Here is a 26,410-nt window from a genome sequence, read left to right on the forward strand (position 1 = left end):
CAAATACATGAAACTGAAATGTCCTCGTCTGACACGGAATCGACCTCGGGGAGAGGTCAAGCACCGGAGGTCAAGCACCGGTTCTGGATAACCGCCGTCACCGGAACTCGTCCGGCCGGGGTTCGGTAGGTTAACCGCCGCGCTACCGCTTCCCACGAACGCAGTAAAAACAAACAAACAAACAAACCAAAAACACCACAAATCGTGCGGACTGAAGGCGCGAATTAAGTAGCGGAGGAAACAAAATGGTAACGCGCAAGGAGCGCAAGGAGCGAGGTGGGTTGGGCGGACAGTGACGTCACTGGCGACGCGTTTCCGGTGGGGGCCGGTGGGTGGGGGCTTGCGTGGGCCCCCTATGAGCGCATCACTCCGAATACCAAAATCCCAACACAAAAACACACAGTTCAGTTCATGTATTAGGTATAAATAGCCCTGTGAGCCATTCGGCTCTTGAATCGGGTGCAACCGCAACAAACACAAACATGAACAAGAAACATCTTAAAGTGACTAGGCGCAACAGAAAAAATCCGGGAAAAAACAGCAAAGTCTTGCAGAAAAAGCACCGAATATCAATGCTGTGTGCAAAAATCTCAGTGGGATGCAAGTCAAACAATAACAACCATAAGACAATTTAGATTAAAGTTATCAGTCTAACTCTGTGCTACAACAAACAAACATGGCTAAACCAAAAGTTTTCAAAATCACCAAAATAAAGCTATAAAAACAATGTAACAGTGATCATAGGATCTGTGATTGAAATTTTACAATAAACGATATACATAACTATGATATTAAACAATAAAATACATTAAATTAAATCACGACGTTTCGATCGCAACACAAGCGATCGTCATCGGGTGGAACAGATACAGCAGGAGAACTACGTGACTTTACCGAAAGAACCAAAGAGTATGGATCCCTGCAGTCACGAAAACTTCAGATCTAGATGGCACACACACAATTTAAATGTAGGGCCCTCAAACACAAAAAAGGAAACACGACTGGGACGATGATGCGATCCCGCAATGTGACTCGCAGAATGGTTAAAACTACGACTTGCACGTGGGGGCATACTGACTTTAGAGGTGATTCATACATTTGGGATTTAAGTAGTAGGGTTAAATGAAACCCGATGTACGCTGGCGGAAGATAGGCTCGTGAAATCGTGGGGAATAATTTATTACAGGATATTTTATTACTTGCTATCTACGTGACTTTACCGAAAGAACCAAAGAATACGAATAGGATATTCGTGTTGGATTTTTCGGTTGAGATGATGATTTGAAATTCGAAATGAAAGAGACGGACTGAGACAGAGCATTACGAGATATGTCAATTTAAAAATAACACGTGAGGATGTAGACACAGTACACACACGGTCGTGACAGTACAAATGAGACCACACAGGCAGGCGGTACAACATTTACAGACGAAAGCCACATACACAGTATGTGCATCAAACATTCGCGTAAGAATCGGTACTTTTTTCGATTTAAAGCTTTCGTGACTGCAGGGATTCATCTTCTTGGTTCTTTCGGTAAAGTCACGTAGAAGGGAAGTAATAAAATAATAAAAATAAAACATAATAAAATAATTCTCACGACGTTTCGGCCACAACGCAAGCAGCCGTCCTCAGGTTCACCCTCCTCATGTTCACCTGAGGACGGCTGCCTGCGTTGTGACCGAAACGTCGTGAGAATTTTTTATTATGTTTTATTTTCATTATTTTATTACTTCCCTTCTACGTGACTTTACCGAAAGAACCAAGAAGACGGTATTTTGTTGTTTCACATGTGTTGTTCATCGAGTTCATATGATCCCCTACAGCCACTAGAGGCCGCTATATTTACCACTATAATGTTTAATTCTTGAAACGTGCCAACAACTGAGGTTTTTTTGTGGCGGTAATATGTATAGCCCTCTTGTCAATCCACGACAGGATCAGAAATGGTCTCGTGACACAATGAGGGTCGCAGAAGCTATATGACTATGCCTCACCACGCTGGGAGCATGGAGAGTGCAGTATAACAATTCATTGGCTGCGCTGACCTCTGCTGGCCACTGCGCATTGCCCTGACCTTTTGGAAAACCATGCAAGTTTGTAAAAGGATTGCTCAAGATGTGGAGAGACAACGCATGAGCATAAAGGACCTGTCAAATATTCAATCGGTTTTACCCTGACAGCTTACCCGTTTACAGGCGTTCCAACAATTACACTTTACCATTAAGCGACGCTACGGGCAATGGTCTTTTATCACAAGACTACCCGTAACGTATACTGTATTATAGTTTAATTTTAGGGCAATGCTACTGACACATGTGTTGAGTATTGTGTTGTTTTTGTTATGTGTGCTTATGCACAACTGCCAATGCAGTATAATTATTGAGATAATTGCTGTCAATTCTCAAGACACATAAGAGTTATGTAACCCATGCATCATTTCCCTCCTCCCCTGACGTTGTCAATGGAACAGAAACTACTGCAAGTGCGTTGCCGTGGGGCATAATGGATTAGAAGCAAATATAAGCACAACTCGATTTTGCCTTCCACAAGATAGATTAAAATGTGTTAGCCAATCCGTTTATTAGCTTTCCAGAACCAGTGTTATCAAGCAGCATGTGTATACATCTGGTAGCCCAGCAGCATTTGTTTAACAATGTCTAAACCGGTCCAGTTTGTTTGCTTAAACAAATGGCAGTAAGATGGTGGAAGAAAACATTTTTTTTTACAATGTGGAGAAAGAAAAGAATTATGCTTATACTATACTGTATATTGTGATGGTTAGTAAAGGATTACCGTATCCGGAGTATAAGACGCTCCCGAAAGTGAAAACGTACCCACAAAAACGTATCCACAGAGTCAATCGTTTTAAAACGTGGTCACACATCTATCAGAAAATGTTAACATGCAGGTTTCTTCTGGGTTAGATCGCGTAAATATATAAATGTGTCGTTAAACCCGCCACAGCCAACTAGTAAGGGTTGTCACGTAAACAGAACGTGCCAATTCTTCACTAGTACAGCACATCGGTGTGTTGGAGAGCCAAGCCACAACATTTACAATCTGAGTACGACGCTTCGCCAGTAATTACAACCAGCTTCATCAAGCGACAGCCAGATTTGTGGAGTCCTGTTTCGATCTAACCCCCAAAAAAAACCTGTATTATGGATATTGGTCGCGAAAGTCTACGTGTTAAACAGAATATGCTATGAATCTTGATTTGAAGCTTTTCGTGACTGCAGGAATCCATACTCTTTGGTTCTTTCTGTAAAATCACGTAGGTATAAAATTAAAAAAAATTATTTCATTGTATACCTACGTAACTTTTAATTTTTAAAAATATTTTTGTATTTTATACCTACGTGACTTTACCGAAAAAACCAAAGAGTAAGAATATTCTCTTCTTGCGTGTGGTCTATAGTTTGGGTTTACATGGTCACAATCGCACCGTGGCTCTCCTTTAATTTGCAATTCCCTAGGGAGATGTTACCCATCGGCGTCTTGTTGACGTTTCTAATGCGGTCGACGGTTCCAACAAGCGACTTTTTCCGAGGAGGAATGTCAACTCCACGAGGTCTGCCACGTTACTAGAAGGACCTACGACACATTTTGATAAATACCACAAAGTTACCCCCCCACCCCACCCGGGTACGGCCTGTTGGGGCCAGTGCTGTAAGCGAGCACCTGCGAAGGCCGGTAAGGGGACACGGATGGGATGGAGTGGCGATCGCCATCACGGTGTTTTTTCTGGACGACTTTGCTGTTGTTTTTCCAGGATCTTTCTGTTGCCTGTAGCCACTTTAAGATGTCCCTTGTTCATGTTTTGTTTTGTTGCGGTTGCACCCGAGTCAAGAGCCACATGGCTCACAGGGTTATACCTAACAACCCCCCGCGTAGGCCGTGTATTAATCCAAGACAACAATCCCAGTCCCGGGCGAAACCGGGTAGAGAAGCTGGTACCGAATAAATGAAATTAAAAAAATCACCATCCCCAGCCGCCTTTGTCTCCATAGCTGCGATGTTTATACACCACAACCAGATTGGGTACTGCACAGGAATCCATTTGAAGCTGAGTCGACCCAGGTTCACACTGTAGCGCTTCGGATAACCGTGGCCGTGCCCGGGAATCGAACTTCTGGTCGCCGTGGAATTTCGCGCAGCGCGCATAAGGGGCCGTCCATAAATGACGTCACGTGCCAGGGTGGGGGGGGGGGTCAGACATTTGTGACGAGGGGGGTTTGAGAAATGTGACGTCACATCAAAATGCGCAACTTTAAATAAATATAGACAACACGTCCTACTTAATTAAATAGACTTGTTAATGTTTTCTCCTACAACATCAGAGTGCAGCGCCACATTAAATACGCACTACAATGACAATAGTTTAAAGCGATTTGAAGCATGTTTTATTTGGGGGGGGGGGGGCAGAGCTTTGTGACGTCATATTTTAGGGGGGGGGGTCTGACTTTTTGTGACGCCGTGTAACGAGGGGGGGGGGGTCAAAAATCGTCCAAAATCGCGTGACGTCATTTATGGACGACCCCTAACCGCGACACTACCGCTCTCCACAGGAGGGGGGTGTGGAGGTTAGGGGCTGGGGGCGGAGCACCATACGGAACGTGCGTCTTATAATCCGGTAGACTGGGGTGGGTGGGTGGGGGGAGGAGGGAGAGGGTGGCGGGGAGAAGGGAAGGGTGGGAGGGAAAAGGGGGAGGGAGAGGGGCGGAGGGAGAGGGGGGAGGGAAAGGGGGGGGATGGTGAGGGGGGAGCAAAAGGGGGGAGGGAAAAGGGGGGAGGGGCGGAGGGAGAGGGTGGGGGGGAAAGGGGGGAGGGAGAGGGGGGAGGGAAAGGGGGGGGGTGAGGGGGGGAGTTAAAGGGGGGAGGGAAAAGGGGGAGAGAGCGGGGGGAGAGAAAGGGGGCAGGGAAAGGGGGGAGGGAAAGGGGTGGGATTAAAAAGGGGCGTGAACGAAGGTTGTAGGAGGGGCGGAGAGAGTGGGGGGTGGTCAGCTCAACGTTGACGTCGCCCACGCGTCACGATCCCGCGGCCCGCGCGTCATCTTCCCGTGGCGCGCGCCGCCCGCCCCCCCCCGCCGCGTCACGATCCCGCGGCCCGCGCGTCATCGTCCCGTGGCGCGCGCCGTGCTGCGTCGTGACGACACCGCCGAGCCCCGACACGACGACGACGACGCAGGAAGGTGGTGGCCGCAACCGAACAACGACTGACAACCACCCACCACCACCACCAGCAGCAACAACAACAGCAGCAGCAACAACAACAGCAGCAGCAGCAAGCGAGTGATCGGTGGTAGCAGCAGCAGGAGGCGACTGTAACGGAGCCGACGCGTTGACGCGCTCGCCGACAAGTCCGTAAGGAGAGCGGCGGAGGCGGGCAGCGAGAGAGGTTCGTGTGGTGGTGGTGGTCGTCGTGGTCGTGGTGGTGCTCGTGGTGGGTGCTCGTGTGGTCATCGTTGGTTGTTGTGCGTCCGGGAAGAAGGCGGTGGGGGAGGGTGTTAGAGAGAAGGAGGCGAGCGAGCTGCCGTCGATGTCTGTAATCGCCTACGTGAAGCGGTGGTGGTGAAGGAGGAGACATCGTTTTATATTTAGTGTGTGTTTTGAGTACGTGCTTTCACCATTTACCGACTCCTATTGTGGCTACGGGCAGTTAAGAGGTAGAGAGAGTGGAAGGAGTTGGGTCGACGGCCGTGTTAAAAGATCCCCACCTGTGGGGGAGAGGTGGTGATTTGGTGATTCCTGCTGTGGCAAAGGTGGGAAATAAAGAACACAAATTGTCGGCGGCCGTAAGCTCATGATTTTTGTTTCTTCCAACATCACGGCATCCAAGGTCATCATCGTCAACATCCCCCATCATCACCGACATCCATCCATCATCATCCCCATCATCATCATCACCGTCCATCGCGTTGGTAATTGACAATGGAAAGCCCCATTGTTGGTATGCCACTTTGCGGCATCATCAGCCATAAGTCGTCGCTTTTGCCGAAGGCGTCCCCCTTGAGCCGTCGCCATCCCTCGCGATCCCACGATGTGATAACGCCAATAATCCACTCGTCTACCCACCACGAGTCCCGATTTCATCGTTCCATCTCCTCGGTTTGCTGAGATATCCTCGGAATGCCGTCCCCCATTCCCTTGGCTTTGCGGCATCGTCCACACGCATCCATCCCGTACGTGCCCGCGGCTTGATGTTCGTTCCGTTTCTAAGATATTATTGTGTTTGTGTTGTACGATATTACTGTAACGATATGTACTTGAGGTTGTGTGTGTGTGTGCTCTGTGTGTACGAGCGGTAACGCGTGTCTCTTCCTTATTTCTTAAAATAAAATAAAAAATATCTCGGGGTGTAAATCCTGCGCAGTGACGTCGGCAAGTAACAAAAATAAAAAATAATAACGATGATGTAAAAAAAATGCACAACAGCGGCGCTTCCCGTTTTTCCTTTGTGCCTGCATCCCCATTGATGTCATTTAATCCAGGTGAGAGTCATTGATAACACATTATTGTGCGACGAAGACCTGGCTAAGGGACATCCTAGGGAGATATCTCAAGGACAAGGAAGGGGGGGGGGGACAGGGCGAACAGGATACTAAAGTGCTGCAGAATAATATTACATTTACAACCCCTTTGTCAATCCACTGCTGGATGAGGCCTACACCTCACCGTGACGGTCAACGGGGGTTGTTAAAAAAATTTCACCACATTGCCAGTGCAGGTTGGTTTGAAGGGGATTGCAATGGACCGCTTGACGCTGGTGGTGGGAATTGAACTTATATCTTTGGGATCATTGCGTCGTGTGCTAACCAAATACTATAGAATGGTACTTCCGATGTCTTTTACCCAGGAAAAAAAACTACCGAGCGAGTCCCAGTACACATTATTTTCGTGGAGGACCTGCATTAGGATTGTTGGCCAGTTCCATAAATGAGTAGCAGTTGGTAAGAAACCCGGTGAAAACCCACCACGCTTACAAGGGCAATACTCAAAAGCGTCACACAGATTCAAGAATCAATTTCTTGACTGCTCTCTAAATAACATTGGCAATTATTTACTTACCAAAGCCTGACCAAGGCCCAAGCTTCGTATTTAGGGAGGCTCCTGCGTTCTGATGTTTTGACAATTTTCATTAACGAGTGGCTTGTCGGAGAAATGTTGGTTTTACCAGAGAAAAGCCATGCGTACAAGGGGGTGATACTTAAAGCTCCACATAGATTTTTGTAAAGCCTATAATACCCGATATTCCCAGGCATTCTTCCAAGTACTCCACTAACCAGGCTCAAGCCTTTTTAGCTTCCAACTTCTGATGAAATCTTGCACATTAAGGGTGATTCAGCTGTAATTCTACAGTGTTTACTTTGTTTGTGCCCAGCAGACAATGTACCTTACTAATTTAATTTACTTTTGTAATGTCCCACTATGATTTGATGTGGTATGCCCATATCCCTGGTGTCAATTTCATGAGTGATTAATGCACCAATAGATTCAGATTTTGTGGTATATATGTTATTGTGGGTGAATCAGTTTTATATAGTGGATTGTGTTGTGAACCTGGTGGCCTGAGTTCTATTCCCAGCCATGGCTGACATCAGAATCAGAATTTTTTTTATCAGTGGTGAGTGATATCTAAAACGGTCCTCCCACCCTCCTTCACCTACCCATAATGACCAGCATGGTAAAGTGTGGAAAGATAACCCCGATGACCAACGTGACATGAAGAGGCCTTACCCTAGGAGTGTGATTTGCAAAGTTGCTGTACTTTATAATTATTGTTACATATAAGTATAATGTACAGTACATAATCACCATGACCCCGCGTGCAAGGATAAGGCGATACAGTCTGCGATGAGCTGTTTAAATATGCTCTTAATGGTCTCATAAGCCCTTTAGAAGATGCCTTGGGAATTTGTGAAATTATTTATGGCTCAGGATTTTCATTTATGTGTAATATTCACAGGTAAAGGTAGCTTTTGTTTTTATTGTGTTGAAATCAGGTGACTCAAGTGTTTTGCAAGAACAATGGGTACACACCATATTACTCGCAGTGTCACGGAAACCGTGTTTTTTTCCAGATGCCCACGCAATTCAGTTAGACCTATCCATTGTGAAATGTCTTACTTGCAGTAATAGTGCAAGATATAGTATAACTTTTACGCTGACTTCCTTAATTAAAGCACCTGTCCAGTGGCTGACTTGCTGTGTGAAAATTGATAACAGGGCAAATTCGTTAAATGAAGAGTTAATTTACTTGAGCGCAAAGCAGGCATCAATAAATAAATGGTGATTGGATGGAAAAAGGCAATTACGTTTAGGCACAATTTAACTATAATCTCAGTGGTCTGCATTTTCATAGCACTGTTTGCATTTTGGTAATGCAAAGGTCAGCTTTAGCCCCCGGTTTATAAGTGTCAATGTGACCTGGTGCCTAAACTCAGGCGAGATTCCAAGCTGATCAGTCATGCTTCTTGTTGAGTTGTACTTCAAGTGAATGACGCAAATGTCCCACTTCATTGATCGGCAGCCTTTTCCACCCACTCACATTGGCCAGCAAAGGTGTATACTACTCATTAAATGCAGTCCTGTGGGGGCACATTTATTTTTCAGGAACACCAAATATTGGCTTCAGATGTGAGGACACTCACTAAATGAGATAAAGGATGGCAATGGCAACATCGGAAAACAGGCTGCTGCTGTTATACTTATATGTTCCTTGGGATATTTGAAAGGTATAACCAGTTATTTTCAGTACATTAGTGACTCATTCTAGATTTGAAGCTTTCGTGACTGCAAGTATTCATATTCTTAGGTTTTTAATAACATTAGTGACTGCTTGACATTTCTGCAGTACACTGATGAGCAAAATAATTTGCGTACATTTTTTGTGTTTTAGATTTGAATATTATTACTAATTACTATTTACATGAACGGGCCTGTTTTGTCAATCCAGTGCTGGATGGGTGCTTTCTCATAGCCTTGCAGGCCTTGAGGGATATTTGCCCATACAGTAATTACAAACGCTGGTCAGTGGGGGGTGGGGAGTTCTGAACAATAATTGATTTTCCTGCACGGATTTTTCCAATCTCTAGTACACCTGACTTTTGTGTATGATAACACCCAATCCAGTCATTATCCAGGCTGTGAGCTGCTTATCTTCTGATATATAATGAGATCTGGCGCATTCAGGCTGCTTTTCTGCTAGGCAGTTTCCATAAACATATAGCATTCAGAAAAAGTTGTGAATCAGAATTTAAATAAAATGTGGCAAATCTAAGTGCAAATGCACTTTAACTGCACAAACGTATGAATGTTAACAACACTCCATTCTGTAATTATAATATTAAGCGATTAAAATGTATATCATACATACATTGTACTTTAATTGTTACTTGAATGACACCTGGTATTTGATTTGGTACACATACCTGAATTAAAAATTATATTATTAGGGCACGACAGGATGGCTTTGGCAAGCCAACATTCCAAAGCCTTGCTGCCCACAATGTGCTCAGTTTGAATGATCGCACGGGAGTTGGTTCCTTTTGCTGCAATGGCTAATGAAGGCAGCTGCGGACAGTGGTTTTGACAGTCCGGGCTCATTCTCCCTGGGACATTGGTCCATGGCACAAACTCTGCACCCAAACCGAAACGTGGACAGCTGATGTGACAACGCAAATTGACATGTGCTGATCGACAAACACATCATTTTTCAGGAGCACATTCTAGGGCTCATTCAATCATGCTGTTTCCTCCATTTGTGTACAGCATGTTGAAATGCAGCCACATTTAGATGCTTTAGAACATCCAAGTTGTGTTGAATTTTACGCATAGCTATAGAGATTTTTTGGTGGTAGTAATTCACAAGGGTATTCCAGATTACTCGCTTAAGATATTATTGACGTCTTTGATTGAATTCCACAACAGTTATATTTAATTTAATTGAGTCGGTTATAAAAAAGTTCTTTAGGTAATCTGGTTTGGTCATTTGCTCATTCAAGTGAACTCTGCTTGTATACCGCTTGTGCGATGTGCCAGTTGTCCTGCATTTTGTTAGATTGTGTGTGCGCGTGATGCCACAAACCTGGCGACCTGTGCAAGTGATATCTGAATTCATCCTAGGCCTACCCAAGGTCGACCTAGGCTGATGCGAGTAGCGGTGTGTAAACATTGGCAATGGCGAGATGAAGGATTGGGCATGGTGTTGGCTACCTTGCCCCCTTGTGCTCTGTGATGGTGTTCATCGGCACATGCTTGGAGCACTTACCGCAACAGCTTATGTAGGTTACACAGAGGATCTTGGTACTAGGTCTCTCGTGTGTGTGCTGCTGGTGTGATAAGCGTTTACGTGTATGTCTGTCATGTTTGTGTGCGAGTCTGGCCTATATGGTTACCCCTAGGCCAAGAGGATTGGCTACCTAATTAATAAGTCTATTAATTTGTCGAAGTGAAAAATAGCAAAACAATAGGTAATGTACTTATTGTGTTCCAAAAGTACATGTTGTACAGTGCTTTATTGTCACTTAATATCATGAAATAAATGCCATGACTTAATGAACCAAAATGTATAATTGCTGAAATTTGTAGAATAAATCTCATCAATTTGGAGCATCATTTACATGTAATTATTTCATCACACCATGTGTGCTGTATAATGAATTAGAAGCGTTTCATATCAAACATAATTTGTTTTCAGTGAACCATATATTTGCAATATATGGAGATTTTTTTTTACTATCGGCACATCAGATACGACTACAGTACTGTATATTATTTTATAATATTACATCCTCGTTTCAATGGACACCAATACAATCGTTAAGCCAGTATGTTCTCGTGTTTAACCAGCAAATTACTGCAAATATTTTTTTTCTTGATCACTGTATACTGTATCCAAATAATGTATTCATTGTAGCGTTATAACCAATAACCAACCATTGAGCTGAACTAGGGAAACATTTATAAATAGGTATTTTAGTGGCAAAGGGAAAACTGTTGATTTTAGTGCACATTGATGTCATATGTAGGCGAAAATTGTGCCATGGAAATCCATGAAATCGGCTCTGAGCCAAAAAGCAAAAAAACGAACTTAAAGCGAGTGGACTTAAATTATTTCCATTTTCCTTTGATAATAGCATGGATCAGTCTGAAAGGTTCATCAGATGTGGTTTTGGCCCTCTTCGGGCCTCAATATTGAACTTTGACCTTAATGAAAGCCCCTTGCGTAGTACAATTGAATCTCCAGTGTCTCTTTGAGTAGAGCAGGCCAGAGGTCACCGAATTTTACTTTTATTTTTGGTAAGGTTGATTTATCATCGTGAAAGCATAGCTGAATGTCGAAAGCGCAGGTTTGAATTCTCCATTACTTAATTGTAAACATAACGAGCGTAGGTGATTGGTAATACGCAACCTCGTCAGATTCCACTGCATTTTGAAGCGTTCCGTTTTCATGGGTTTACAGTTCAATAATGCATGCCACGCATCACCTCCTAGAGCCACTAATAAAAATGCATTGCATGTAGTTGCACACTGAAGTCAACCGACTGCCGCACAGCCCATCTGACTCATAATGCATGTCAGCTGTGATCTGCGTCTGTGTATTTAATAAAGACCCTGCGATTGCTATGCCACATGCCATCCAATAAAAAATCCTGCCATTGTTAATTTGATGATAATTTTTACAGTGAACAAAATATATATATATTGTACTGCAAAACTGCACAATTATTTTGGATCAATATTTTTACAAAGGAAATGTAGTGGACTTGGGCAGGAGACACATCGCTCAAAGGAATGACGGCTCATGGTCAAGAATAATGATGGAGAGGCTGCCAAAGAATGGAATGTGCTCGAGAGGATGTCCAACGAGAAGATTGAGTGATGGAATCTGCTTATGTCCAAGTGCTAGGTGGATAATTACATTGCAGGATGGCCATCATACAGCAGTGGATTGATCATGCCTGATGATGATGAGCATTTGGAAAGCGATTGGTCTAAATTACTTGGTTCCCTGTGGTGTAGCAGTCGTTAAGGTTCATTCGTCATGTTCAATATTTTTAACCAATTACACCAAAAGTGCCCATTTTGTATGTAATTAAACGGAGTGCGGTTTAGTTATATCAGTGAACGGGGATGAGAAATAAAACAAATCAAATTAATAATTTTCAGACATTTTAATACTCCATCTCGCCACAGTTAAACGGTGAACGCTATCTGACTGAACCACTGTATAAAATGCATTTTGCTATTCTGCTTAATTGTTTTGTTGACTGCACAGTATTGGTATTGATGATATAAAATACTACTTGTCCAAAAGTGCCATTTAATGACTCACAGAATGAAATAAAAAATAATTTACCACGTAGATTCATTATAATAGGAGAAATATACAATCTTTACCGGCAGTGAATATATATCATGAACCCCCATGTTCTATTTTTAATAATTGCCGTTTTTTTAATACCTTTTTTAGTATGCAACATTGTTTCAGTGCTATGCTGTACAAAGTTCAAAGGTTGGAGCGGTGCTACAATGCTTCGTGAACTGTGCTATGAACCCCAAAAAACTGGATTTAATTCCTAAATAGGGATAAAATTGGTCTCAGGCCCCTCTTCACCGACCTGTAATTACCTGCATAGGGAGAAAAAAATGGTCGTACATTTTTTATCGTGTTAACTTTCCTGGACCCATGTTTTGTATTGTTTGTTTAAAACTTTACACGTTTAACTTTTGGCTAAAGTAAATTCTGACGTAATCAAGACTTTTCATATTAACTAGGAGTTTCTCCTGATTGAGATGTGGTTTAGAGACCCAGGGTGTCTGGCCACTGTCCTTAAGGACAAACGGAAAATCTGAGTAAAGCAGATATCCAATAAACCACGTTGATATAGGGGGGGGGGACCATTTCGCAGATCCTGTAGTCCGCGGTGCACCATGGGAATTAAACCAAATAATCCATGAAATGTTTTGTCTCACGGATGCAGCGTGCTGCAGGGTTATCGGAGGAAAGAGCCATGCTGTTCCAGTAATCCACTAAAACTTTACGGATTACAGGAAAGTGCGGAATGAGACATGAGGCTAAATTAATCGGGGATACAGTCGTGGGTTCGTAGGTTACGTGTTGTTCAGACGCCCACGTGGAGCAAATCTGCCACAATATCAAAGTAAAAGAAAAGGGAAAATCTTCTTCTACTTAACAAATCAAGTCAGCACCGCTAGTCTGTGTAGGTGCAAAACAAATACAATTGTCAAATAAAACATCAAAAAATATTTGCCGCTGCGTTTCCCTGCAGCTCTGTGTTGGCCTTGTTCACTTGTATGGCTTGCCGTGCCAAAGCGTTTTTCAGTCTGCCATACATTACGGGAGCAGTCGCAAGCCACCAATAATCCGCAAATTACATGGATTTGCGAACTTTTGGATTGTGGATTTCCAGATTTTGGCTGTAATGCTCATAATGTTGAACTGGTTCACCTTATATAACTCTTGATTTACTTGTGTGATGCTTCACCTCGTGGCCTCCTGGGCACTATGCTCAGCTTGCAGGCCACCTGAGCATTATGCCTCGACTTGACATGAATGATATATCTTTCCATTTCAAGGTGCATTTCTCTTCTTTGAGTCACCGTCACCTCTTCAAAGTGAGCAGACAATTCCCCACGTAGAACTTTGTTCCCATTTATATCACTCCGGCGTGTTTTCGGTATGCACCGTGTTGTTCGGCATGATGTCCAATGTTTCCCTCCTTGTGCTAGGAGCTTATTCAGGAAGTGAAGCAAAACATAGAATATCATGCTTGAACAGCCTATGGTACAACCAGACATCAGACATCAAATAGCCATATAGCACAATCTCGAAAACCTACACATTTCTAGAAATATAATTAGGGTTAGCAGTTGGTAGATCACCAACGAGAAAATTATCTATCAATGTTCTTGTGGTGACGAGAATTTCATTGTGGCACACTTTACTTTGTTTTACTACGTGGAGTCGCGTTCACTTGCCTAATTTTCAATCACTTAATCCACTTGCTCTGACGCGTTGTCTTTATAACCTAAGTTTAACGGGCACAATATTTAACACATTATTTATTGCAGTACTAGTCACGAGAATGGTGAACTTTGGCCATATGTTCCTGAATAATAGTAAGTTGGACAGATGTTATGATTGAGCACTTTGGGTATGTGTATTTCGACTGTTAATCACACTTGCTAATTAAAGGGCGATGCTGACTATAGGCCACTCGATTTTATTCTCACATTTGATATTGCGGTTAGTCTTTAGAGAAGACAGATGCAACTCAAAAGGGAAAATAGTTTCATAAATGTTATGAACAGAAACTTAGCTTTTGTAAGCGTCCTTTAAATGCAGCTGTATATTTAGTATTCAATCTTGTGAGCATAATATAATTGTTTATCAGTGAACATTCTAACATAAAGCGAACATTTTAACATAAAGCGAAGCTTTACAATCCTGTGATTTCTAAAGCACACAAAATAAAATACAAAATACCATTCATCACAGTTCCTCAAGTGTCAGTGGATAATTACCATGCCCACTACCACTGAACGCACCAGCGTAGAGCTGGAATATTGGATTATTCAACTAATTGATTACTGAATCGATCAGCTTCATTACTTGATTATTCAAATAACATGAAAAGAGTTGGAATTCAGTCTTTCCCCTGTTTTCTTTACCGTGCTGATAGATGGGAGATTATGAGCAAGGCTTGAGGTTATTGCATCATCATCCTCGTCACGCTGTACGTGGCTTTAGGGGGTTTCCCCTGCCGTTGGGAGAGTAGGCGATTACAATTGTTTTAGTTGATTAATGGACTAATCGTGATAGCTCTGCACCAGTGGCATGAATATCGTCAAAACGCTTTGGCCACTTGGAGGGGTTCCTCCACGGGTGGCAAAGGGCCCGTGGTTACTGGGCAATGAGGATGGGGATCCAGCATTGGTTGACCGCGACCTAAAACCAAGATTGTGTATCCCGATTGGACACATTCTAAGTATGCGGCTGTTACAATGTAACAGTGTTTGCGTGAAGAGGTGATTGGCGATGCGTCGCGACAGAACACGGGCAAGACCAGGACAGAGCCACACAGTAGGGGTGTAGAGTATGTTTATGGATATACGACGGCTTCCTTACACCACACACACACCCACGTATCCCTCTGGACGCCCCTGCTCTCTATGTGAGAATGCAGTGGGCCCCAGTCCTTTCCTGAGCACTCCTTCCAGGCCCTCGGCGCTATCACAAACCATGTTGCAGCACATGTGCAAGTCCTCTAAATGTTGCAGGTGGTGTTGCGTGTATTATGTTGCCCCCTCGAGCAATTACAGTCACAGGCTGTGTCGTGTGCATGTTGTTACCCTGCAAGCCCCAAACCAGTTGCAGACGGCAGCTTGGTGGGGCTTGGGCATTGCTGCTCGCTCACGCCCGCTCTTCTGTGCCGAGGTCCGTCTTCGGCATGGTGAACAAAATGAACGCAACATGGGGTGGGAATATATAAAAGCACCTAGCCTGAGATTTGAACCCCCAACCCAAGGGCATTAATTTCCTTGCCCCAGGCTAAAACCATTATGCCACCGACTCATGAGCTTTACCATGGTGCCCTGTGTTTGCGTTGTAAAAAAGGCGCCAAATATTTCCCTCTAAATATTGAGCGCTTTCAAAGTTGTCAGTCGAAAATGTCGGGCGTGTTCATTTGCACTTGCTTCGAACACGCATGGCCCTTGAATGTGCCGCAGGTTGTGCACGCCCATCTGGCACGGTCCCCCTGGCTCGCGAAAAATTAAGCAAATATTTTTTCCGAGCGCTGTTTACGTTTTTCAAATGTAATGGGTTATTGTTCTCGCCATGGCGTTGTCAGAGGCAGGTTCAGGGTATGATTGTTGTCACGTGGGATATTGGCATTGGTGGTGGTGTTATTATACTTGTGCTCAAGTGAGGCGTTGAGTATAGTGTGGGATGAGGGCACTCGGGGAGGGGGATTGGTACATTTCCAATTTTGTTTAACTTTATACTGGGGAATTGTTAGTTGTTGTTTAATGATGAAGTTGTAGTGCAGTGGCTCGTGCTATGAGCCTGGTCGACCTGAGCTTGGTTCCTGGTCAAGTCTTAACATCAGTTGACCACTTTGGGGAAGTACGGTCAAACAACCCCCAAAGGAGTGGGAAAACCTTCATCTATTGGTGGATTATTATTCATCTCTATTATTTATGTTTTTTTCTGTATTGCTTAATTATTCTGACCCTGTATGATGTTGCTTTATCATTTGAACTTCATTGCTTTTGAGCACATATCTCCTATTTTGGCTCAAAGGACTCTCACATGATTATAAATAATGGATATTGATTGATGTAAAAAGAAACATGACTCGTGGAGAAATGCTTTTGAAATACCTACATTTGAAAGGCATCTCCATGTATAATTGTGTTAACTTCAGAAGTGTATTGCTTAAATTGTATTCACGTTAAACTTGATAATGTCAAATATGCCTGAATACAGATTTTTTTTTTTGTGGTCGTTTTAAGAAAAATAATTGCTCATAATATACTCTGAAGGACTATCTTTCCTACTATACATTCTAAGACTGAGGGATGGCGATGGCATGGGGGGAGGCCTTCATCCAGGAGTGGACAGACAATGGCTGATAATCATCACAATAATGATGAATATAAGAAAATACTGACACTTAATTATTTCAACAAAACACTTATCAGAATTAATAATTACTGCCATGTAATGTGACAGATATGTTCATGCACAGTGAACAAAAATGGAATACATGACTGTAAACAATTTAAAGCCAAGCTTCAATGATATGTAACTTTTCTTCATCAGCCTTTCAGGTGATGGGTTATACGAGAGTAAACATACAAGAGGCACAGATGCTTGTTTTCATGCTCGGCTTAGTGTTCTGTGGCAGTACATAAGCTGAATTGCAAAGGACATGTCTCTCAATGCAAGGTTAACTATAGCCCATGGCCTTCAACATAAATAATTAACTCTTTGAAAGAGTGTAGCTTCGCGAATGTGTAATAACCACACACGGGAAAGTGCTGCGAATTAAACTTGTTTTACTTATACAGCACCTGAGTGCTTTTGCGGTGTAATATTTAGCACTGTGGCCTAACAATCCAGAGGTCGCTGGTTCATTCTCCTGGCGTGGCAGTTGAAGCGACGGTGCAACTTTCTTAAATCCCTCACCCCAGCCTCTGTCCACCCAGTGGTATAATACATGGGTACATCACAGCCTATCATGCTGGGGTTAAAGTTGTCGGTATTAACCCATCTCTTCCAAGACGTCTAACCGGTGTGAAAAATTGGGCCGAGATATAATCTCGGGGGGGGGGAGGCTTTTGACCTCACGAGTAGAAGCACCTTTTGCCGGCTGTGGCTTGATCAATAAATCTCATGGCTGCAGCTTTACCTTACTCATTATCATCTTATGGGAATATATCCAGTGTTTTGCTACCTGTGAAGTGACCAATTAAATTCAGCTTGTATGTGTGTACAGTCCAATGGACCTGTCATCTACCAGGTGATGGCATAGCAGAATGTACAGTTTTGTACATGTACAGGCTTCTTCCAATACACTGGATGAGAGCCTCCCCACGCCGCAGGGGTTCGTCGGAGTTATTTGACCATACTTCACCGTGTTTGGTTAGTGCGGCTTGGATGGCAGCAGCAGTATTGTATTGTGCAATGATTTTTGTTTTCTCCTGCTTATCATGCAGCCTCCAAGGTGGTCAGGGAAGAAGCCGTTAAATCGGCAGTAATGTCCTCAGTTTACGGTCAAGACCACCGTCGTACAGTGCAGAGAAATTTGACACGTGCTGTAGATCATTGCTATCCGCATGTCGGTATTTTTAACATTTATTGTCTTGCCGGTGTCACTCCCGTGTAACAGCCGCACAATCGGTAACATACAGATGAAGCCTCTTCATGATTTAGAGCACGTGAGCACCGTTTAAGATTTAGACAGATCTACAGTGCTTGAAAGTTATGGGCTGTTGGATTTTTCAATAAAATGTTCCCCCATAAAATGGTAGCCCCACGGTAAATCATCACGCAGTGGGAGATCGCTCCTTCTTCTCTGCTGCCCGTGTCTGAAATGGCCTTCCTTACAGCCATGCTTTCTGTCAACTCCCAGCCTAAAATCAGGTTCTGCATGTCTTCTGCCCGTTGCTGTCTCTTCTCTAAGGAGAAAAAAATATATACATTGAGAAAATACCCTGGGGGGAGCAGTAATACATGTGGTAAATGCACTGTGCTATGAACCTGGAAATCTTGAGTACAATTCCTGGCCACTGTTAACATCAGCAAAGAGTGATATCTGAACCGGCCCTTTGGGCCTTCCCTTGACCAACCTATATTAACCAGCGTGGCAAAGTATGGACAAACAACCCCCATGACTGACGTGGCATGATAGGCCTTTTTATCCAGCTGTGGATTGCCCAAGGGCTGTAAAAAATTGCATATACTATATATACACACACACCTCGGTTTTGTCCTATGAATCATGTCCAACTATTCTGTACAGCATTGTGAGATGTACATTCACATGCTCTGTAATGTAACTGTTTTGTGTACTTACATTTTAACAGAACAAGGTTTTATTAAATTAATAAGGCACATCGAGATCAACTCTCAGTTATCCGGATTGTGGATTAATTATGGTTATGAAAACACTTTTACGCTGTTTTCATTCTTTCGTTTATTTGTACTTATTCCACAGATGGATGCCCTTTTAGCCTGTTTGCCCGACTTTTTGAAAGGGAGAGATGCGTGCTGCGCGAGCAGAGCAGCAACGGAAACAAAAGACAACATCAACATTACAGAGAACGAGCACAGGGTTCTTATGGAATATTGCACAACTGACAAAAGGGCTATTTAACAGTCGCAAAACGAGGACGCACGCTTGGCAAAAACCAGTGCAAATATAACATGAGAGCAAGAGGTACAAGAGAGAAAGTAAGGTATATGTGCGAGTAAGCTCTCTATATTTTAGTCTAACAGTGACATGAACACGCGCGAATTGAAATAGACCGTTGCAAACATTTGGGTATATGTGCGGGTAAGCTCTCTCTATTTCAGTCTTAACAATGGCATGAACAACACGCGAATTGAAGAAGACGGTGCAACCGATTTGGGTTGCAAGAGGTGCCAGAAATAAAATGAAGTTAGGTGCAGGTACAAGTAAGTGCTGTGTGTTTGGGCCGAATCGAGAAATAAAGAGAAGGGGGATCAAAGCTTGGAGATGAGCGACAGGATTGAGAGAAACGTTGAGACAGCAACAACGCGCAGACTTAAAATCGAACCGTTTTTAACAAATTGATTTTTGAGTAGGAATAAGGAGGCACTTTTTGAGTGGTGCTTTTGTCGGTAAATGGCGAATTTGTTAAAGGAGAGGACCATTTTAGAATGAAAACAGCCCAGTGGTGGTGACCCGTGATTCAATGCCCACTGGTGGGCAACCCAAAACAAGTCGCCTAAGTAAATCGATTGCTTTAAAAAGCAAACAAAACGGGCCACACATCTTCCGCCCATATTCCACGTAGGTAAACAATACCGTACATACTTTCTCAAGTTTTATTTACTTAAGTGTTGCATTTGTCCATGTTTTTGTTCTATCCGGACTACCCGTCGCAACCCATATCATTACCCCAGCTAATCAAGATTCGACTAAAACTTTGGCGGTTTTTCAAAACACTTTTACCTTTTTTAATCTTTAGGTTATAAGGTAGAGGTTGTCCAGTGAGCGAGAGTGAGAGAGCATTGCTTGAAAGTCACACGCACGTTTCCGTGGAGTTGGGGGGATGGTGTGGATTGTTTGTGAATTGGGTGTGTTGTGGTGGTAGTGGTGGGGGGGGTTGGAAAAATCCGAGTTTGCTCAAGCGTTGGGGCAGCAGAGCGTGGGAAAAAAAACCCTTGTGTGTGCTGCAATGCAGCAAGGAGGAAAAACAGTGCACAATTGTTCCTTAACTTTTTTTTCTATTTACATACAGTAGGCCTCTGCTTGCAAGCACTTTCTCTCTGGATGCAGCAGCGTAGCCACACCGCTCCTCCCGAGCTTTCAGATTAAACTCAAACTATTAAAATAAACTTGAACAAGATAATTGTTTTTTTACCCTTCTATCTGGCAACAAAACTGACACCTTTGGCGCCTTTTGGCGTCGTCTGGTCTAACCCATGTGAGACTAGGCTCTAAGGAAAGCTGTCTCGGGTGTGGACCAATCAACTTCAAGGACAGTGCATACATTATCAGAGTTCTGTTTTTTTTGCATTATGACCGCAGGTATTGTGGTCTATGTAAACATGACTCCTTGTAAAAAAGGTGTCAGTTTTGTTGCCATATAGAAGGGTAAAAAACCAATTATCATATTTTTTACTGGCAAATGAGGTTCCAATGGTGTAAACTTGAACAATTTTTATTTTATTTTACAAGGTAAGGTAAGGGCCCACTGAGCTATCTCGCTTTTTTCAGAAGCAACCCGGCTGTCACAAATGATAGCCGAACGAAGTGGCTTATCACGTGGAGATGTATATCAGCCAAATACTCTTAAACTCATGTTGATTCTTAATGTGGAGGGAAAACCCGTAGGACCCGGATAAAAAAATCCACGCGTCCACGGGGAGAGTATGCAAACTCTAAATATACAGGCCGGAATGGAACCCACGAGTTCCTGTATACTAGGCGAAGTAGTTAACATCTCACCACCATCGCGCCCCTTCAACACGGGTCAACTAAAGGTGTTAATGATGCATCACTTTATCATTAATATTGAGGATTCTAAGTCATGATTAATTCATGCGATCACGTGTGTGAGAATCGATGTGTTATATGTAATAGGTTCAGTTTATCCCTGGAGACAGTCGATTATTTACCACGGTGTAAAAAAAAGATAACTTTCATTCTTGAATCAAACCGTGACCCTCAATTTTGAAGATTAATTAGTAAATCGCCATGGGGTGGAGAGTAACTTATTCTACATCTACAGGATATACCACATTTATATTTTGCAGTATCATTTGTTGGAAATCGATTGAACATCATTTGTATGAAATACATTGCTTGTTATGTTTTTATTATTGAACGATTCCAATTTTGAATGCTTCTATTAATTTCCATGTTTTGATATACAGTACTTTTGTAAATACTATGCTTGCAAATACCAAATGTGTAAATCGTGAGATTCGTGTTTTCCAACAGTGCTTTATAAGATTAAATACCGTTGAGGTCATGATGAGTTCACTGTCATTCACCAAGTCTGCACTCACGTTAACTCTAAGATCTTAAGCCCCACATCTTCCACATTCCTTTCATGGATTGAGGCATAGCTTTTCAACTCCAGCCATCTTGATCCCTCAGTCTGGCCATTCAAATCCAACTTGTCGTTACACACTACTGTATGCACCTGATGATTACTAAACAATAGCTGTGTGTGTGCGTGAGATAGAGCATTGATTAAAATTCAAATAGATATCTTCATGTAATGTGGGAGATGTATGTATACGCACACATACAATGGCTTTATCTTAATTTAAATTACCACTCTTTGTCACGTGGGGCTGTTTAGTAATTATCAAGTGAATGGAGTGCATAACAACTTGATTTGTATATGAATGGGGAGAAGATTGGTAAACATCAAAATGCCTATTTGGGTGGATCGGGAGGACTGAAATTATGGAACGCCTGGATAAATAGAAGCGTGGAATACGCAATTATTTCTGCAGCTTTTTACATCAGTTGTGATATTCAAATCCACAAGCTGACCAAATGAAATCATTTTGTTTCCTATATTGTGTGTCTGTGTGTATCTGTACGGATTTTGTACAATGACATAAAAGCTAAATTTGGAAAGATGGCAAATTAAAGATTCTGTGTGGGCATGACTGACATGGATTTTAAAACATTTGACATGTTTCTCGCTGTTAGGTTTAATGCGTAGAGGCAATTGTGAAAGCCAGCAACTTTGATGAAAATATACTCTGCCAAACAGAGTTCCTGCTTAAATGCACTGTTTACAACCCTGTGTCTGTTGTGGAAATTCCCATTCCTATGGTGGAGGCAAGTCTAACCATAGGGCACTCACTATTGACTACCCCCTTAGAAAGTGGTACGTATTTGATCAACCCCGGCAAGGATGATTCCAAGCCGCTTGCTCTTCCACTGAACTCCAGGATATGCATCTTGCCTATAAATTGTTTCCTACGTTAACATTGTGGCATTTTTACCTACAGTATTTTATTTTAGACTTTAATGGAATGCACAACAGAGTGGCCGTACGGTATTTTGTTCAAAGCGATAGAGGAGAGTTTATTTTCGGCGAGGTCATGTATCATCATTATTATTACTATGCTTGATTACTCAGGAAAGCCTCACCGAGTCTCAAGACTCTTTTTCGGGAGGGTCCTGCCCAGTTTCTCGCAGTTTGGGGGGGGTGTTGCTATCTGTGATCCAAATTGAGTCATTTGCAAATAACATTTTCCAGAGATGTTTGTACCAGTTATGGTTTATAACTTCAGCTGTGGAAGGAAATGGGAGAACCCGGAGAACGCCATGCAGAAAAGAGAGAGAGCAAACAAAATGCCACACAGAAAGGTATCCTGGTCAGGAATCGAACCCAAGGACCTTTTTTTTTACGTGAGGCACAAGTGTCACCACTGCCACCACCCTGCCGTCTATTAATGTAACAACTAGTGGAGATTGTTAGCCACTTACCAATCATCATTAAACCGTGCTTTTGCATCATACCAGATGGATGTTTTCCATATTAAACAACCAGAACAGATATTATTGAGATGCCCTTTCTGGAGTGTTTACATTGGAAATATAACACGTGTATATTCATTTAATTTTTTGCATATGTTGGTAAGTGTAAACCTCTAGCTGAAATGATTGAATTATTGTCCAATTATGTGGGTTGTAATATTGATGCCAATTTTAATCATTGTAATTTTGCCTTGCATTTATAACAGTCATTAAAGACATTGCTGCTAAATGTATAATCAAATTGATAAAAAGACAACTGAAAAATAGAAGCATAGTTTCCATTCCTAATTCATAATTGAAATTCCGAATTTGTATAATGTGTTGTACATGTCTTGTCCTTATGTTAGTCCCCCATGCTGCAAGGGATATTTGACCATACTTCATCACCCTGGTCCATTTGGGTTGGTTATGGAGGGCAAAGTAGATGTGTTAGCATAGTACAGTACAACAATGTATTTTTCGGCACTTCCCTTTTGCTGCCTACCACATAGCCCTGGATGCAGAAGCATGTGTTTTAAAAGGCAGCTGAAATCATTTACCAAAAATTCACCACTCAAGTTGGTCAGTAATTCAGTGCTTAACATATAATGTACTTTGGCAGGGCCTGTTTTAGTGAGGAAATATTAGGTTCCTTTTTCAGGGTCATTGACTCAAAACCTACTGAAATAACTCGGACCTAAGCACAGCCCGCAAATTAGTCTTTTTTCCCCCATTAAACTAAAATAGGAGTCATTTGTGCACTTAAAGTACCATGGGTTTCGTGAACATTTCAAATGATTTGTTTTTGATTATCTCAATTGATACCACTCAATTTCATTGTGGTGCCCAAGTAGGGGCCTGAATCTGAACCCCCCCCAGTCTCCCATCACAAAGTTTCCCTCCACACTTACCATTGAACCCTTTCCTCCCTCTGCGCCACAGATAGCCGCTGTGGAAACCGTGTGGACGTCCACGGACCCAATCTGCCATCATGAGTAAATGCAAGTTGGAGACGCAGTTCTACAGCGTGGAGGTTGGAGATTCCACCTTCACTGTCCTCAAGCGCTACCAGAACCTCAAACCCATCGGCTCGGGCGCTCAGGGCATCGTCTGGTGAGTAGTCGTTTGCCATAAACGGCCTGCTCGCCCGCGGCGCAGTTTATAACTGCGATATGAATCCACATTGTATTGTTAATGTCCTGTTGTGTCGCACAGATAAGATCCTCTTACCCGAGGAGATATGGGATGCCCTTCAAGCGAAACCTGTCGCCCATGCAAATGACTCCCTTTGTCCGTGCAAGGAAAGCCCTGGTTAACGGTGGATGTTCGGATGAACTTTGCATTACTTATTCTTGGTTCTTTCGGTAAAGTCACGTAGAAGGGACATAATAAAATAAAATAAATAAAAAACAATATAGCAATTGTTTTATATATTTTTATTTTATTATTTCCCTTCTACGTGACTTTACCGAAAGAACCAAGAATATGAATCCCTGCAGTCACGAAAGCTTTAAATCAAAATGTTGCATTACTTCTGGATGACTCTTGTTATAACTGTATTTGAAAGTGGATAATACAATGAGTTAGGTAGCGGTAGCATGACCACGATGATCATCAGCATCATGTGGCTGCCACTGATATCAACATTACTGATCAGCATCAGCAACATGGTACGAGGTCTTCATCTTTTCCACGGTTAAATGTGGATTAATGCGAATATTAGGATGAAGGGGTGGGTGAATTTACCGCTTGACTCCCCCTCTCATCTGCATTTTACCACCGATAATAGGAGTGTGTGGGGATCGATCCGGGAGTGCGGACGATAAGAATATTGATGAGGCACTTTTACTGCAGGTGGTGATTATACAACAGTGTGAGCCCGACTCTTGCGTGCTAACTTAAAACAGATGGTCTCTGGAAATGTGACCCCTTAAACGTAATTGTTTCGGTTAAAGCGCCGCATTGGATTTCCCACTCGTTATAACTAATGGTATTTGATTGGTGTTATAGTGGTGAAGTAATTATAGTGGTAATGACTGGTGATATTTACTGTAACATTAATATCGCGGAGGCAACATTGAGGTTTATAATAATAGTTACTCTGATTAAACTTGCTCGATTATGATGAGTGCAGTAGTAGTTATGGTTGAAAATTACTACATTCATTTCACGTTTGGTAATATACATTTCCATAGCTTGGGGTCCTGGCTATGTAGTGATCAAGCAATTTCAATTCCAGGCAATTACACAACAAATAAAAAAATAATACCACAGACAGTTTAGTAATACACTGCAAGTGGAATTTTACACTTTGGATTTTTAAACTGTACAAATTATGAACGGGGATAATTTATTTAAAGCGGTTTATGCAAGCATCCACAATTCCTCATGGGCAGTTCTATGATTTTGAAGGAATCTTTCAGAAACTTTAATCATTCTCGAGCAGTGATATTTTACTTGGCCATTGTAGTTCAGCTATTTAGGACTGTAATTCAGGGATCTTACCACCTTGATAGAAATACCACAGTGTCAGATGTTGTCAGATGAACTACCCTTTCCATCTTTGCCAGGGTGGTGATGGTACATCGGGCTTGATGTATGGGTCAAACCATGAATAATAATAATAACCTCTATTTTATAAAGCGCCTTGTCATATTGAAGTATCTCAAAGCGCTGTACATGAAACAATTAAGCTACACTCAAAAACCATTAACCTTTTCCTTACATAAGCCATATTTGCTAAAACTGTACATAATTAACCAATAGGTTAATTGTGAAATTTGTATTCTTGGGCTTGCCAAATTTGTCCAACCACCCTATTCCGAAAATATTTGTTTGAAAATTTGACGGCGATTTTGCTGTGTTTTTTGACAGCAACGACTGCAATGGAATGACGCGGGTGTTGTTCAAAGTCGCTTTGTAAATGAAAGCGATGCCCGGTGTGCCCCCCCCCCCCCCCCAGTATACTTTTTAATGGGTCGTTAGGTTCCTTTGTTTCGCTGCCTGTAGGGGAGGTCTCGGGGAAATGCCCTTTACTGCAAAAAAAAACCTCCCAAAGATATGACCTACAGAATTTGACGGTGACATGGGAAGCTAGGAATTTCATGAAATGCTCAACTATTTTGACAAGTGACATAAGCGTATTGCTTATGTTTTATTTTTACTCAGCGTTAATTTATAGTATCTGCTTAAAAGTACAATTTTGTCTTACTGTGCAGTATTATTAAAAAAATCTTTTATTTAAGATTTGGGCCCATTTTGTGTGGAAATGTTTTGCCAAGAAAGCAGATGCTGTACACAAAGCACTTTTGCTCATATTTCAATTGACAATGCGCTGTCGTTTCTCTCTCTCAGCCGAGCGTGTAATATGAAATGCTGAATGTATTGATTATCTACTATTAACAAAGCAGCTGTGATGTTTCCGTTTTATAGAGGCCGAGTGCACGACCGTTCAGCCCCGTTCTCATGTCTATTACATTGTACCGTGTTGCAAGGGCAAACTACAAGGGCACTCTTGTTTTTACACAACATCTCAGTGCCACGCAGTTCAGGGAAGGCTAAATACAAACCAGGCCTAAGAATTGGCAATGCGTGTCCTTTCAGTTAACAGGGGGGGGGGAGGAGACGATAAAACATGATT

At 42.5% G+C, this 26,410-nt stretch overlaps 1 protein-coding gene across 1 annotated transcript in view; it reads left to right on the plus strand.

Annotated features, from left to right (window-relative positions):
• Nucleotides 1-5,125: 5,125 nt before the first annotated feature.
• The window catches only part of LOC144720585 (mitogen-activated protein kinase 8), a 41,554-nt gene continuing 20,269 nt past the window's right edge, over nucleotides 5,126-26,410 (plus strand). The window contains exons 1-2 of the mRNA XM_078597419.1: nucleotides 5,126-5,402; nucleotides 23,713-23,883. Coding sequence (XP_078453545.1) covers nucleotides 23,762-23,883 — 122 coding nt within the window. The 5' untranslated portion in view covers nucleotides 5,126-5,402; nucleotides 23,713-23,761. The remainder of the gene's footprint in view (nucleotides 5,403-23,712; nucleotides 23,884-26,410) is intronic.

The sequence above is a fragment of the Lampetra planeri genome, chromosome 9, assembly GCF_965212315.1.
Source record: "Lampetra planeri chromosome 9, kcLamPlan1.2.h2, whole genome shotgun sequence".
Lineage (NCBI taxonomy): Eukaryota > Metazoa > Chordata > Hyperoartia > Petromyzontiformes > Petromyzontidae > Lampetra > Lampetra planeri.